Source organism: Haliotis asinina, chromosome 5 (assembly GCF_037392515.1).
Source record: "Haliotis asinina isolate JCU_RB_2024 chromosome 5, JCU_Hal_asi_v2, whole genome shotgun sequence".
Classification (NCBI taxonomy): domain Eukaryota; kingdom Metazoa; phylum Mollusca; class Gastropoda; order Lepetellida; family Haliotidae; genus Haliotis; species Haliotis asinina.
Genome location: NC_090284.1, coordinates 5,702,577 through 5,718,819, shown reverse-complemented (window position 1 = coordinate 5,718,819; position 16,243 = coordinate 5,702,577). Strand labels below are relative to the sequence as shown.

The window sequence follows — 16,243 nt, the reverse complement described above, 5'->3', positions numbered from 1 at the left end:
AGAAAATTTTAATTCAATATTACATAGGTATTCAAAGATTTGAAAGCATTGAAAGTACTTATGCAACCTAAGGATATATATCTTTGATAATACATAAGAATTCACAGTGGCAAAAATGATAACATGATATTATGGGATGCCAATACAAGCAATGTAATACGACTTATTATAACATGAACAATGGTATAGTGTGCATGACCTCAGAATTTCTTGATGACAGAGTACACTACCAGCAGGCAGTCAACAATAAACAGTCATATAAGTCCTGCACTTGAAAGCCTGCAGTGTGAGCAAAAAGTTCATAAAAACCTCAGAACAATAGTACCTCTTCCGTTTTGCCATCCTGAGACCTATTTGCAATTCTGTCCTCTTCATCATGGAACAACTCTTCATAATCACTATCTTCAAAAGATAGTCCAACCTTTATCACATGTACAGTACATAATCCCCCACTATCTCTGTTACTTGTAGTCTCCATATTGTCCGCCAAATCACTTAAGACTATTGGTAACCCTCATCAGCATATGGACACACGTTTTTGTGTGCGAGTTGTTAAAAGAGTGTAGGTTGTACACTCGACCGACATAAATAGTGTACACTTCCTATCAAAGTCATTGTTGCATGTCCAGCACAGACTGAGCTTACACCACAGGTTGACCTGCAATGAGGTGTGTTCCCTCCAGTCTTCTTTATAACAACGTCATAAGTATCACTATATCTTAGTCAGTGGTCTCATGGGTTGAAGGCTGATTTATTGTATGCCATGAGGCAAACATAGAACAAATCTTTGGGGTTTTTTTTGTCTGATGCACAAAGTAAGAAAAACATAATTTCTTGATTTATGAATAATGAATTCATTTTTAATAACTCTTGAAACAGCATTTAATAACTAAGCTGAGGAAACCCAAAAAGTGATTTACACACAAGTATATACAGTTATCAAACCTTGTGAATGCTTAAACCACTAAGTGGGAAAGAGACTTTGATCTTAAAAATCATAAAAGTAATGCTAAACAACCATGTGAGTGAGTGAGTGAGATAGTTGGGTCTTATGCAGTTAATAGCAATATTCCACTATTATCACACTGGGGTACACAAGAAAAGTAATCACACTGTATCTATAGTAATCACATCGTATCTACCTAGTGTCAGCTACATGTCACGTTACCTAAAGTCAGCTACATGTGGTATCACCTAGTGTCAGCTACATGTGGTATCACCTAGTGTCTGCTACATGTGGTATCACCTAGTGTCAGCTACATGTGGTATCACCTAGTGTCTGCTACATGTGGTATCACCTAGTGTCTGCTACATGTGGTGTCACCTAGTGTCTGCTACATGTGGTGTCACCTAGTGTCTGCTACATGTGGTGTCACCTAGTGTCTGCTACACGTCACATCACCTAGTGTCAGCTACATGTGGTGTCACCTAGTGTCAGCTACATGTGGTATCACCTAGTGTCTGCTAAATGTGGTATCCCCTAGTGTCATCTACATGTGGTATCACCTAGTGTCAGCTACATGTGGTACCACCCAGTGTCAGCTACATGTCGTATCACCTAGTGTCAGCTACATATTGTATCACCTAGTGTCAGCTACATGTTGTATCACCCAGTGTCAACTACATGTCGTATCACCTAGTGTCAGCTATATGTTGCATCACCCAGTGTCAAATACATGTCGTATCACCCAGTGTCAGCTACATGTCGTATCACCTAGTGTCAACTACATGTCGTATCACCCAGTGTCAGCTACTCGTATCTCTTAGTGTCGACTACATGTCATATCACCCAGTGTCAGCTACATGTCGTATCACCCAGTGTCAGCTACATGTCGTATCACCTAGTGTCAACTACATGTCGCATCACCCAGTGTCAGCTACTCGTATCTCCTAGTGTTGACTACATGTCATATCACCCAGTGTCAACTACATGTTGTATCACCTAGTGTCAGCTACATGTTGTATCACCCAGTGTCAGCTATATGTTGTATCACCCAGTGTCAACTACATGTCATATCACCTAGTGTCAGCTACATGTTGTATCACCCAGTGTCAACTACATGTCATATCACCTAGTGTCAGCTACATGTTGTATCACCTAGTGTCGACTACATGTTGTATCACCCAGTGTCAGCTACATGTTGTATCACCCAGTGGCAACTACATGTCGCATCACCCAGTGTCAGCTACTTGTATCTCTTAGTGTCGACTACATGTCATATCACCTAGTGTCAGCTACACATGGTAGTGCCAGGAACTACTGCTAAAGCTTGGTGGGGGATAATTAGACTATTTCGTTAAGCACTTGGTCCACTTTAACACAGAAACATCCCTCCACCCCACTCAAACATGGGCATGCTGTCACTTGTAATAAGTGATAGTCTGTGTCACAGTCCCCAAACCACATTATTTTGCCTGCTGCCAAGACTTCCCTGCAGTGTAAAGTCTTAAATGAAACAAGATTTATTCTATCTCTGAATTTCTGGTCTCCCTTGGGCCCCTTTTCAATTAAAATGGGTTTGTTTGTTACTATCAAGATTATATATATCCAGAGACCAAGCCACAGTCTACATAAGTATGGCCATAATTTGCAGGTTGCTGATTTGCTGTAACCTACTTTTACAGTTAGTTAAACGAAAATAAGTAGAGCTAACAGTCATAAAATAAAAGGATCATAAAAATGTTCCTTTGCTTTATAGCTGTAACTGTGCCTTACCTTAAAAAAGCCTTATCATAAACTCCAGTCATAACTCCTCAGCAGAGAGTGGTGTTATACAGAGGAGTTAAACACTGACCCTGGGTTATCAGGGAATACACAGGAGGAAGCAGTCTTCCTGCTACATAAGTCAAGGACAGCAGCAGGCCTTTCATTTCACTGTCAAATTGTGTAAAATTCTATATTAAAAACTCTATATTCTTTTCTTAACAACCCGTGAAGACATGCATTAGAATTGGTCTTCAGTAACCCATGCTTGTCATACAACAACAGGATTGAGAGATCAGGCTGACATGTCATCATATCCTAATTGTGTAGATTGATGCTCATGGTGTTATAGTTTGAATATTGCTGAGTGAGGCGTACTTCAACACACCAAACCTGACCATTATATATAATTATACCTCAGTGGCAATTACAATTTTAACATGAATCATTGACAGACAAATGTTGCTGATTAACAGTTGAGATCAACGATCAAGATTAAAGCAAACAAGAAGACAAAGTCATCAATATCCCCCGAAATGGTAAAATACCCTTCATGAATATTTCAGCTAGTTAACACTAAGTCAAATGTAACATTGTTCTTCACACTGATCTAATAAAAACATTTTTATGTAAACAATTCATATACTGGCATGCTTGTATCAAACATAAACTGCCTGAGTGGTTCCATATTTTTTTATAGAAATCCAAAACAATTACCACTAGTTGAAAATTTATGTACATGGTAAATATTTAACTGATATTATCCACAATAATCGGGTATAACTCTGATATTTGTACACCTGGACATTAGCAGGGTATTTTGTTGATGACGGTCATCTGAAATATGTAGATTCATATTGCTAGTGAAGTGAAGATAAAATACTACATCACACTAATTCACTGATGTGAAGTGTGTAAAATGTCACATTGCCTCACTGAACTGAGTTGAAGCAGAGAATATCTCATTCATTTTTGTGACAGTATACATTTCCCTTCATTCAAATGATCCAAAACTAGGTACTGCAGAGTATGTTGCATAAGAATAGATGCTGTAAGTTCTTTAACAAGGGTTTACACCTTTCAGTTACTATGGAAACATGATCTGTAAACCTACTGTTTTCACATTATTGATTTTTAAAAACAATAGTAGCTAAGCCCTGTCTCTATTCAGGAGAAATCTCCTTAAAGTCAGACCTGAATGTACAAATTAGATTGTATCATCAACATGTCTTTATGAATCAAAAACAACTTCTGTGGAGTAATCTTTTCATGATCCAGATCTTGAAAAGAGTTTATAGTTTCTTACTTTGGCAAAATAATACAAAGCAACAAAAACAGTAGTGCTTATTCGTTCACTTCAAAAAGAGAATCGCAGAACAGATAACTATGAACAGGCCTCAAGTGATCTCTGTCAGGTAAAGTTTAACCAAAAACAATAATAAAACCAAATCGTATTGGTTTCCTGTGGCAAGACCTTGGCATTACTAATCAGATTGTATCCAGTACTTTTATATTGTATGGTTTGTATGGAGAAGATCTTGTCTGTCTAGTTTTATTCAATGCTACAATGCAGCAGTGACTCTACAGAGACAACCCAAGACTTGGCATGAGGAAATGGCTGATACATGCATTCCTTGTAATCCGAGTACAGTCAAACTGTCTCCCAGGGAATCTGACATATCATCTTTTTATTACCTTTCCTTTGATTAGGGTCATCAGTTTTCATGTGTTACCATAGCAACATTAATGGCAACCAACCAGAGATTGCTAGTTTCTTGTTTCCCTGTTTCGCCTGTATGTTACATGATTCTTATCAAATGAGAAGCAAATGTGCTGGTATATGTCACTCTCAAACAAACCTACCCCAAGGGGTTGACAGACGAATCCATAAATGCACATCAACTCTCTTCAAGACAACGGATTGTTTTAAAAATAAGCTTCAAATTGTGAATGTTGAGATTATTTTCAGCAAAAAAAGGACTAGTAATTTGTATTGATTAATGACAAAACATTTACAAACACAAAAAAAACCCCCCGCTTAATTACAACTCTGTAGCTTTCAAAATATTGGGTTGAATTACATGTATTCCAGTTCAATTCACATAAAATATTTAACAATGACTAAAGAAATTTAAGCATAATTATTAAAGATAAGTAATGACCATTAAATTACACAAAAAATATGAAACCAAAATATACGACATACAGCAATATCATGGCCTGGACATCAGAAATGGAATTCAGTACAAGTAATGGCATTCTCACAATAAAAAGAAAAGACTTTATCACGATCTCTTGAATATGTCAAATCTCATGTGTAGTAAAGTGTTTGCTCACTCCATTTTGATTATACATCTAAATGATGCTCTGTCAGCAAACACTGTACTACACCCTGTGTGTGTGTGTGTGTGTGTGTGTGTGTGTGTGTGTGTGTGTGTGTGTGTGTGTGTGTGTGTGTGTGTGTGTGTGTGTGTGTGTGTGTGCCTCTGAGATATGAAAACAATTTATATATATGCAGTGTTATGCATCATTTTGTGACAACCAACATACGTAACTCAGAGAGAGCTTGCAAGTAAGTTGGGTGTGCCACTGCTGCAGTAATAACATGGAGACATCTTGCTGTAACATGGGAAGCAAGTGATCAACCAGAATCAGAGGTGATTATACCACGGGCCCATGGGTGAACTGCAATCAAGGCTTTGGCTTGACGAGCTAACACTTTAACCACTAGAATACACCCTCACAAACAACACCCCCAAACACAAAATACATTGCATTTGACCATAGATCAACATGAAACCATTTGAAAGGATTGTTCATACCGGACATTAATAACAACACATTTTGTCTGGACAGTCTTGTTTTATAGCCTCTGCATTAAAGTTTGAAAAGTTAACTCAGAGGAATAATAAAGACATGAACTGAGGACATTCAGATATCAGCCCAAGTCATTAATATGAAACAACAAACAACTTGGCGATCATTTAGAATGTAGAATAAAACCCCAATCCCTCATAGCCACACAGCTCACATTTGAGGCATAGCATCTTTCTGATGTTCATATGAACAAGTTTGCAGATTAGTTTTGAAATAGCTATAAATAATAACGAATAAAAAAGATTAAGCAATATTGAATACTTATGTTCAACTAAGCTACTATTAAGTAAAATATTTCCATATTCATATCTCTGAAGTCTGATGACAAGATATTTGTTGTGCTAACAAAATAGCTGGGTACAGTCTGTGAGGTACATGCAGTAACAACTTCATCAAGTACATTTGGCCCAAGAAACATTAGATAGTACACATACAATATCTACAGCTATCTACATTTACCCAGGGAATAAAGTAATTCTGGACAAGAAAAGACAAGGTAAGATATGTAACTACCTATGGTTAGACTTTCAATATGAAAATAATGGATATAAGTTAAATTCATTGAACAAATAAATAAAATAAAATATTAACTTAATAAAATATTAACCACATTAACTTATTTAGATCATTATTGTGATTCAAGTTAGAACTTGGACACTGAAGAACCTGCAGTGTATGTGACATCTGGTGAATTCCCTGATCGGTTAATCAGGGTTGAGGCTTCGGATCTTTGCATAAGCGAAGCATAGACACAAGCATATCGCATTTGAGTGTGCTCAAAGGGAATTTAAAGAGGAAATCTGATTGTCAAACCCTGAGACCATGCTCTAAGAATGTTGTTGATAGTTTCTACCTAGTCATGGCATCTAGACCAAAAAAGAGCACACAATGTGTTCTTCTGTGGTTGAGATTGAAGTTTCCAATCAGGAGTCAAAAAAGAAGCCAATTTGCTTTAGAAGCAGAATTGTGATTGGCTCAAGACCTGCTCATACTCCATATTATCAAGAGCCCAGAGATAGCTATATATCCACCTACCTAACAATTCAAAGTTGATAAAATTTCACATTGTTACAGGCACACTAAATGGTAAGTTCAAGGAACATACAAGTTTGCAAATGAAAGTTGATCAAGATGGCCTACCTTCAACTTCCTGCGAGCATTGAATTTCTTGAGGCAGTCCACTGTTTCCTGTCTGTGGACAACAGATGCCACACGTTCCCGTTGCTGAAAAAAGAAACAAAAAAAACTTGAGGCAAACAGAATTAATCCATCAGTGTTTAGTGTCGTTAGTGTCGTTTCTTCTACAGATCATGAAACATTGATAGCCAACAGTCACTCAAAACTGCATGAAAACAAACTGTACCACCAAACCCTAACAACACTCATATAAAAAATGATCACAACTAACTAAACAAACAAAACAATTTTCACACTGAACAATTTACACCATCAAACATAAAATCTAGAATAAGTTTACAGAAAGAAAAAAATCAATTCTGTACACTGAAATGGTTTATCTTAAATAGTTTGATAACACTTTATATCCAATAACTGTACCGTCACATAACATGACATAATCCAATAAAAATCAACACATCCTGGATGACATCAATGATTTTCATTAAAATAATAAATCACATTTTTCGAGGATTTCTCCAGTGCCACCTTCATCTTTCCTCTCACACAGTCTTCATACTAAGTTGCAACTGGTCAGAATTCCAATACAACCTATCAGAACACAGAGTGAACCAAGACCAAGTGGAAGGAGCTCCAGGGATGAAATTCATTTGATGATGATATATCAAGTGATCAGCATATGTGAGCAAAGAATATGTAATTCAACTGTTGTGTCTGATGTACATACACGCTCTACACTCAAACCCACATCTGACAAATGCAACTAAAATAGAAGAGAGGAGGTGACAATGAAAAACATCACTTATTTGATAAACTGCTAAACTCTTGGCAGGGACATAGTAGTCTTGGTGTTATTTGTCTACGCTAGCTTGAATTAACATCGGAATAACTTTTGGAAATCTCTAGATACATGTAGATGTATAGTCATTTGACATTTGGAGGATGAAGTTTGTAATATGATCAACACTCTTGCTTTAGAGTTTGCACAACTTAATAACAGGTGGAAAGTATATTTGCATTTCCATATACAACGAAAAGACAGATAAATTCCAGTCTGTTTCAGATAAATTCCAGTCCGTTTCAGATAAATCCCAGTCTGTAACTTAAATGAGCATCTCTTCCTAAATGTTTATGTTGAAAGGTTTGGTTGGCCCTTGTATAATTTTGAGTAAGCTTCAGTCATGTAATGAAAGCTGAACATTTGAATTTACTTGAACATAATATCCTGTTCTATTTTGTAATGAAAACATAATTCCAAAATTCCACTCAATAATTGATTAACCAATTACACATTAAAGAATAAATCTGTTGAAATCATAGAAATTTAAGGTCTACTATTCAAAATATTGTTTCTATATGATCTTTATGAATACGATCCATACACAAGCTCATCTGTCATCTCCATGATATAAGACTCAAAACAAACACTCAAAGATGTTCAGATAACTTTAAAATGTCATCAAACTAGTTTTTATATCTGTTTCTACTTTGTGAACCTCATAAACAGTAAAGCTTCTTCCTTCAGAGACCAACTTATTACACAAAACATCACATCACAAAATATAAGCTGAAGTCAAAATTATCTTGAAACCCAGGTAAAATTACCTTAAAAACAGTTTAAAGAAGAAAGGTAGGTAGCAAGAAGTCTCACACAAAATAGACCTTCAGTCAAAAGCTTGTATATTACAATTTTGGTGTACAGGGGTTCATCTTTTACTTTAAAAGCCTCTCGCCACAGGGCAAGTGACTTTAAGAAAGTAACTTGTCCTGACAAGTTTTCCACTTGTCCTGATTGTACGACATAATCATGATGATGTTATTGAGAAAGAATAAATCAACATGGTATTTGATGTTAATGTTTACTTGACTATTAATAAAGAAGTGATAAAAAGCAAAAAAAGATAACCCTATTTTATTATCACTGCAAAATTTAATAGCAACATTTTGAGAAGATATGAAATGAAATCCAATGGTTATTTGCTGTTTGAAACTGTAAGTGGAAATTATCTAGTACCCATGGACAAGCAAGATATCATAATTTGATTGCCCCAAATGAAATCTGACTTGTCTCAGGCGGCGTCTTTCAAAACACTGGTGTAACAATTTCACCTGAACACTCACTAAAAATGAATGAAAATTGTACTCACGCATATCCAGGGGTGTTTGAGGGCCTCAGAGGCAGTGATCCTCTTGGCTGGGTTGACAGTGAGCATACTGTTGATGAGGTTCTTGGCCTCAGGAGTAACTGTGTCCCACTCTGGTGAGGGGTACTGAAAAACAATCATAACCATCACAACCCATGAAACTGAAAGATGAACAAAATTCTATTCACTCGAAAACCAGTACTACCTTGCATACCTTTAAGTGCAAATCTTAACATATGTGCATCGATTTACAATGTTTTCTTTTAAGATAATGCCTAAAATGGACAAACTGAAAAGAACAACATTTTCAGAATGAATTCAACCCTGAATGAAAGAACTCAAATTTTAGTTGTTCCCATTTTAAAGGTCTATAGCTGCTTCAGGATGTCATAACACAGATAAAAAATTTCAGTGTTGTGTAAACATAGATATGTCGATCGGGTTCAAGGTTATAAGGACAGGGGTAAAGGTTATGAAGGTAAGGTTCAAGGTTATGAAGCCTGGACTGACAACGCTGGAAACATTTATCCTAGACTGGTTTGTCCAAAATATGTCTCACAGACTGGTTGTTACACAAGAAGGAATACATTCATGACTGAGTACTGTCGTGTTAAAGAACACCCCTATTGTTCATGGATAAACTAGATCTGTCATAGCTGGTGAGTATTGCAACATACTGCCTTCCTTTTGTGGGTGTTTAAATTGTTTGGGGCAGTATATATTCACCTGATACCAAAGGCTGGAAACCATTAGTTAATGATTCAAGACATCGTTAAACAAAACCATTCATCTGTACTACATCTGAACAGCCATATTTAGAGAGAGGGCATAGTATGACATTACAAAAGCCATGGCAGTTAATCAAGTGGAAATTGTGACAATTTGATCAGGGCTGAACTTTTGTAATATATATGTGACTGCAAGACTCAAGGAACATATATAGCTTGCATACACATTATTCTCAAGGAAATACAGAAGCACAAGAATTAATGGCAATGGTGGTGAAACACTCCGTGAAATAAAAAATCATTAAATGAAAAGGAATGCTATCTGTCATCCAGGAAAAATGAACGCGTTGATGTATTCCTACAAGGTAATATAGAATCTATGGGAACCACATATTCCTTATACTGCAGAACTGTCATAAGCGCTTCAGTCTACAAATAGTATTACCTTCATCTGATTCCTGTACCCTTCTGACATTTCATGTTAATCTTGACAAAGACGAAAACTGAACCCAATAAGTACTCTAACTGATTGTGGGTTGCGAAATCTGAGAAGGAAGTAATGTTGTATCCAAGCTTGCCTTGACTTATGAGTTCGATAAAATTGTTTTCTAACACAAATTAACTGGTAACAAAACACGGTTCCAGAGAAGATTTGTATAGTGATGAGGGAAAAACACGTATGAATTTAAGAGAAACACCGAAAGTATCTAAAGCTCATCTGACTGCATTGACCAACATCGCTATTTGCACAATCAGTTACATGTTAAATGCCATGCCTTCTAAGTAAGTTCGCTGTTAGTTCTGAGTAAGTTAATTCAATCTGATGTAAATGAGTTGGTTTAACAGTACTCTGAACACAACCAGATTTTTAGCTAAATGATGTGTTGGCTTCATATGAAATCCAGTGATGGAGTGTGACTGTCAGTAGAGTGAAACCATGTATAGTCATCCCTCGCCATCACATGGGTCTTGGGGTCCGTGGATGACCCCCACGTTATTAGACATCCACGTTATAGTACCTTTTGCATAATGTGGATCAAAGGCCAAGTAAAATCGTATTTTCCAAGGACAAAACAAACTGCTATTTCGTGTATTGTGCCCGGTCAAAAATATATCGTATCTTTGAAGGTGAAAATAAACAGACTTTGAAAATGAATACATATATATGTATGGAAAACTTGCAATAAAAAAAATCACCAGACATGATAACTTAATTGTTGTTCCTGTTATGCTACCTGTTATCAAAGACGTACATTCACCTGAATATATGTCTTTGCTGTTATTCAACTAAGCCGGAAATAGCGATCAGCTGTGCACAGATGTTTTGGTCCAACATACCGGTGATTCAGGTAAAAACGATCCGATTATATTACATCAAAGAACTTCTATGCCATTATCAGAATATTTTACATACTATGCAGTTATACATCGCTATCTGGCTAGTATATAATGCATGTTTTCTGCAACCATATTTAACATAACAATGAACACAGGCCGTTACCTGTCTGGGTACATTTTACATAGGAGACAGTTTGACAAGTCACTTGTGACTTCCATGGTACATGCAACTTTGATAGTAAAAATAACAAAATGTTAGCCATTTAACTGTTAAAAATGACTTCAATGAGTTAATAACACTGGTCTTGGACTACAAGACTGATCTGTTCATGATTGCTTAGAATAATGTGAAATTAGTGCTATCGCAGTAGGCGCAAAAAAAGGACCCTCAGAATGTGGTAAGAAAATGTTGTACGCGTATGGAATGAGGTAATGCCATTTTCTCACGGTGCTTCCGTTGTTTCTGTCAACAGTTTTAATAAATAAAATTGGGATTGAATTTAATCAAACAAAATGTGGTTTCTGACACCATAAGTTCTGGAATTACTGTTTTAACATGCTAGACTGCGGTGTGTTGCATCACAGCAAACAGTACTTGTTGTAACTTGACTGGTAGCATGTCTTGTCTTTCATTTGTTACTACTACAATGTTGGTACGATTATTACTGAGAAATCCCTGCATGTTTTAAGCATTTGAAACACAATGGATATGGATGATAAACACTGTCAGTTGCTGTCCACACTGAATTTCACTAGTTTACGTAATTTATAAGATGGATTTCTTGATGCGCTATTTTCTCGTGGAGGGGTGTGAACACAGTTCCAACTTTTTTTTATGGGAGCCACGGATTACCCCACGGTTTAACTGAATCCGCGGTATTGTGAAGCACGTTATTGCGAGGGATGACTGTGTATGTAAACCCAGTAATGTAGTTGGGATATCACTGGAATGATACCAGGCGATACGAGTGCTGCAGTAAGAGATGCAGCAGGCGATGTTGAGAGTAATGCAGTGGGTGATGTTGAGAGTAATGCAGTGGGTGATGTTTTGAGTTATGCAGCAGGTGTCATCGTGAAGGAAGAAGGTGATGTGAGTGATGCAGCAACTGATGCTGCAGGTGGTGTGTTAGATGCATTGAGTGATGCATGAGGTGATGTTAGTGATGCAGTGAGATGCATGAGGTGATGTTAGTGATGCAGTGAGATGCATCGGGTGATGTGAATGGTGCAGTGAGTTATAAAGCAGGTGATATTGTGAGGCAGAAGGTGATCTGAGTGATGCAGTGAGTAATGCAGCAGGTAATGTGAGTGATGCAGCAGGTGATGTGAGTGATGCAGTGAGTAATGCAGCAGGTAATGTGAGTGATGCAGCAGGTGATGTGAGTGATGCAGTGAGTTACGCAGCAGGTGATCTCATGAGTGATGTAGGAAGCGTAGCAGAGTGTGATGCAGGGTCGACTGCTGTTGAATGCTGCAATATGCAAGATTTGTGGTTTCTGACTGTAAACAACTGAGCCTAAAACATCCTGTTATCAGTATCATCAGCTTTGATCTATGCAAATGGGACATAATGATGGGCATCAGACATATCTGTGTGACTGTCCAACAAATCCATATAATTCCCTCAAGTGGATTTTGAAAGAAGGAACTTCTAAAATGCATTTCAAAAAAGATTTGAAAGTTTACTGGACCTTTGTCCAGTGGAACATCGAAAAAAACATTTCAACCACTGCAGTCATGCAGAATGTACTTTAAAGATGAGGTGAGTTGAGCTTTTTCAACAGATATGCACAAGTTACTTCCAGGCAATGTTTTGCTATCTCATTTTAGAAACATAATGAACTTTGTAAATGAAAGGTAACATGAGATTTCAAACACAGACATTATAAAGTTTATTTCCACAAAATGATTTGCCATGTCATAAACCCAATGCATAAAACTTGATCCTTTCTCTAAAATGAGCTTAAGTCAGCCTTTTTCACAAGTCAAATGTAAAGAGAAATATGTAAATGCTAGCAAATGATTTTCAAGAAAAGAGCATATGGTCACGAACTAAATCCAGCTGAGTGAGTGAGTGAGTTTAGGTTTACACTGCACTCAGCAATATTCCTGCTATATGAATGAGGTCTGTAAATAATCAAATCTGGACCAAACATTCCAGTGATCTACAGCATCAGCATTGATCTGCACAAATGGGAACCAATGACGTGTCAACCAAGTCAGCTAGTCTGACCAAACGATCTCGTTAGTCACCTCTTACCACAAGCATAGTTACCTTTTATGGCAAGCATGGGTTGCTGAAGGCCTGTTATACCCTGGACCTTCATGGATCAAATCTAACTTGAAGTATCACTTTTAATACACTCACACTCAGCACATTAAAGATAAGGTAGTGCATATGGTTCTGTGAAACAAGCATCGTCACTTAGGTGACATAATCCCCAGCTGCAAATTATCAAATTAAATGTAGTGAGTGAGTGAGTTTAGCTTTACGCCGCAATCAGCAATGTTCTAGCCATATGATGTAAATAATCAAGTCTGGACCAGACAATCCAGTGATCAACAACATGAGCATTGACCTGTGCAATTGGGAACCGATGACATGTTTCAACCAAGTCAGCAAGCCTAACCACGCGATCCTGTTAGTCGCCTCTTACCACAAGCATTGTCACCTTTTATGGCAAGCATGGGTTGCCAAAGGCCTATTCTACCCTGGGACCTTTCATTAAAAAGTAATGAAAGTTTAAGATGGAGTTAAAAAACAAATATTTTCAAAACTGGCTTTGACCTTGACATGAATGTCACAGTGTATGAAATACACAAAATAGCACCAAAGAAATTGCTTATTGCAAAACATTCATGAGAAGTAATGAAAGTCTACGAAGAAAATGCAGTGAACCATTCTTCACGCATCTTACTGACAACTGGTTAACGTGCTGAAGGTCATCAAAATTGACTGGACCCTGCACCTATCCTAGAAGATCATCAAAATTGACTGGATCCTGCACCTATCCTAGAAGAAGAAAATCCAGGGCACGGTTGTTGAGAAAGCTTAACAAAAAACATGCAGATTAAAATGCTGCAATCTTCAAAGTGTTGCCATGACCTTAAAAATTATGTAAAGGTCACCAATATCAACTAGGCCTTGTGCCTTCCCTTGATAAAGCTTTGTGCTGAATATAAAAAAAATACAGTGAACGGTTTCTTAGATATCTTGCTTACAATTGTAAAGGTAAAATGTCCTCTTGTGCCCTTGAAAAGAAGGTCAAGGTCACCAATCTAACTTGGGCATTTCTTAAACTGTGATGAACCTACATACGAGATATGAAAAGAATTAAGGCAATGGTTCTTAAGATACTGCGATTCGTACATACAAGTGTACTAACAAAGCCTAATGCCATATTCCATATATGGCAGAGGATGATGAATGGTGAGTGAACACCTGTGTTAATTAACAACAGACCATGGACTATAGAACATAGAACTTCTAGGGGCTACTACACCTGGTCTTAAATATTAATGCCATATATCTGTAATCAGGAAAAGGTACCACCTCAAGATATGTCTCATATATCTGACAATATTTGTGGAAAGATATCAAATGGTTTTCCAGTTGAAACTGGAAACCAAGAAAACAATATATCACAAAAACCTGTAAATACCAAAAAGCACCACTTTGGGGTCTGCCACACATGTCTATCAAGTTTTGCAGAAAAATATTAAACGGTTGATGAGTTCTGCTCCGGAAACGAAGCCCATCCCACCATTAGACTAACACCAAAATGTTTTTAGGAAAAACACAAAAAATAAAAATGCCAAAACTCTGGAAATAGGCAAAGGCACAACTACAGGTCCAGATTTTAATATCTATCAAGTTTGGTCTAAAAATATGAAAAGTTTCTGAGTTATGCTCCGGAAACAAAATGATTACGGACGGACGAGGCGTTGACTATATCCCCCTGCATTACATGCCGGGCGGATAACAATATGTACATAGCTGGATCAGGTCGTCTATAGGCTGTGATGATGCCATGTCCATGTACCAGTGGGCAAAATAGCCATCGGCCTGCTAGCTTGTGGCTAGCAAAAGTCCAGTCGGGCCAGAACATCTTCATAGCTTCATTTGAACAAAAACAAAATATTCCAGAAATACAGAGATGTGTTTCCTATTTGTTTTTGATGATATTTTACCTAAATGTAACCTTGTACTAGGTTTCTGCACTCAAACTTTGGACTAGTGATTTGTTTGTGGGCTTGTAACTTTCAGGCAGAGCTAGTTCAGCAGGCTAGCAAAATTTGGAAACTATTTAGCACAGTGCTATGTACCAATGTGTTGGTCAAATATCAACCATAACCCCCATATTTCATCGCAGTGAGTGATCTCTGTTACTAAATGGCCGATGATGGCCCTTTGACATCAGAATCTTCTACTTCACAACCATAGAAGTTTTAATGCCACTTGTCAACAAAAACAATTCCATTCAACTGCAAAGCCGAATGTCCCCATAACCAGGTAAACCTATTTCAATCCAGATAAAAATGCAGAATTGCGAAATACCAGTCTTTCCGTCTGACATTTATGTAATGGCACACTATGTAAAAGATCTTAAGCAAGAATACCCAAGAACCGAGTAACTCTAAATTAAAGGTCATATACGATGGCTACTAAAGGGATTTCAGACTGACAGTTTCAAATGACAATAATACATCCCTTCATGAAGAAAACTGAAGAAAGTGGCAGCTTCTAAAACCAGAATTGGCATTTACACATTGTACCCATTTGGGGAATCGAACTGGGACTTCAGCATGACAAGCAAACGCTTTAACCATTAGGCCATCCCACTGAGCTCTATTGATCATACAGTCAAAACAGCAAATGTAAGACCTGAATAATAGAGTGATTGTTTTATGGGACAGGATTAACACGTAAGTTGTCTGAAACGGTGATGAGGCCAGATAGAGAATAAAACACTTACAAGTTAGATGTTCCAGTTAATATTTTATTTGTAATAGCTGAGTGATTGTGTCTGTATTTGTATCTGTTGCCAAAACATATATCTGATGTCCTGAGGAGACAAAGATACCATTCATCTAACATGCAATATCATCTCAATATGGACTGCAGTTCTTTCAGAGTTTAAAGTTTAAAGTCATACATGTTACTGACCGTGGTGTGAATCAATATTTCTGGCACATGTGTCCCATTATGGAAGAGGTAAGAATTAATCACAGTGACAGTAGTAGTTTAGTGCAACATTCAACAGAGGCCTGTTTCACAGTGGCCATGGTATGTTTAATACAAGCAAGTCAAGCCA

The 16,243-nt window shown here is 37.2% G+C and overlaps 1 protein-coding gene across 10 annotated transcripts in view; it reads right to left on the bottom strand.

Moving 5' to 3' along the window:
• The window catches only part of LOC137284591 (calcium/calmodulin-dependent protein kinase type II subunit delta-like), a 122,510-nt gene that overhangs the window by 37,242 nt on the left and 69,025 nt on the right, over positions 1-16,243 (bottom strand). For all 10 annotated transcript variants that reach the window (XM_067816464.1, XM_067816463.1, XM_067816466.1 and 7 more), the window contains 2 exons: positions 8,866-8,988; positions 6,722-6,805 (listed from right to left, as the gene is read on the bottom strand). In XM_067816464.1, the coding sequence (XP_067672565.1) occupies positions 6,722-6,805; positions 8,866-8,988 (207 nt within the window). The remainder of the gene's footprint in view (positions 1-6,721; positions 6,806-8,865; positions 8,989-16,243) is intronic.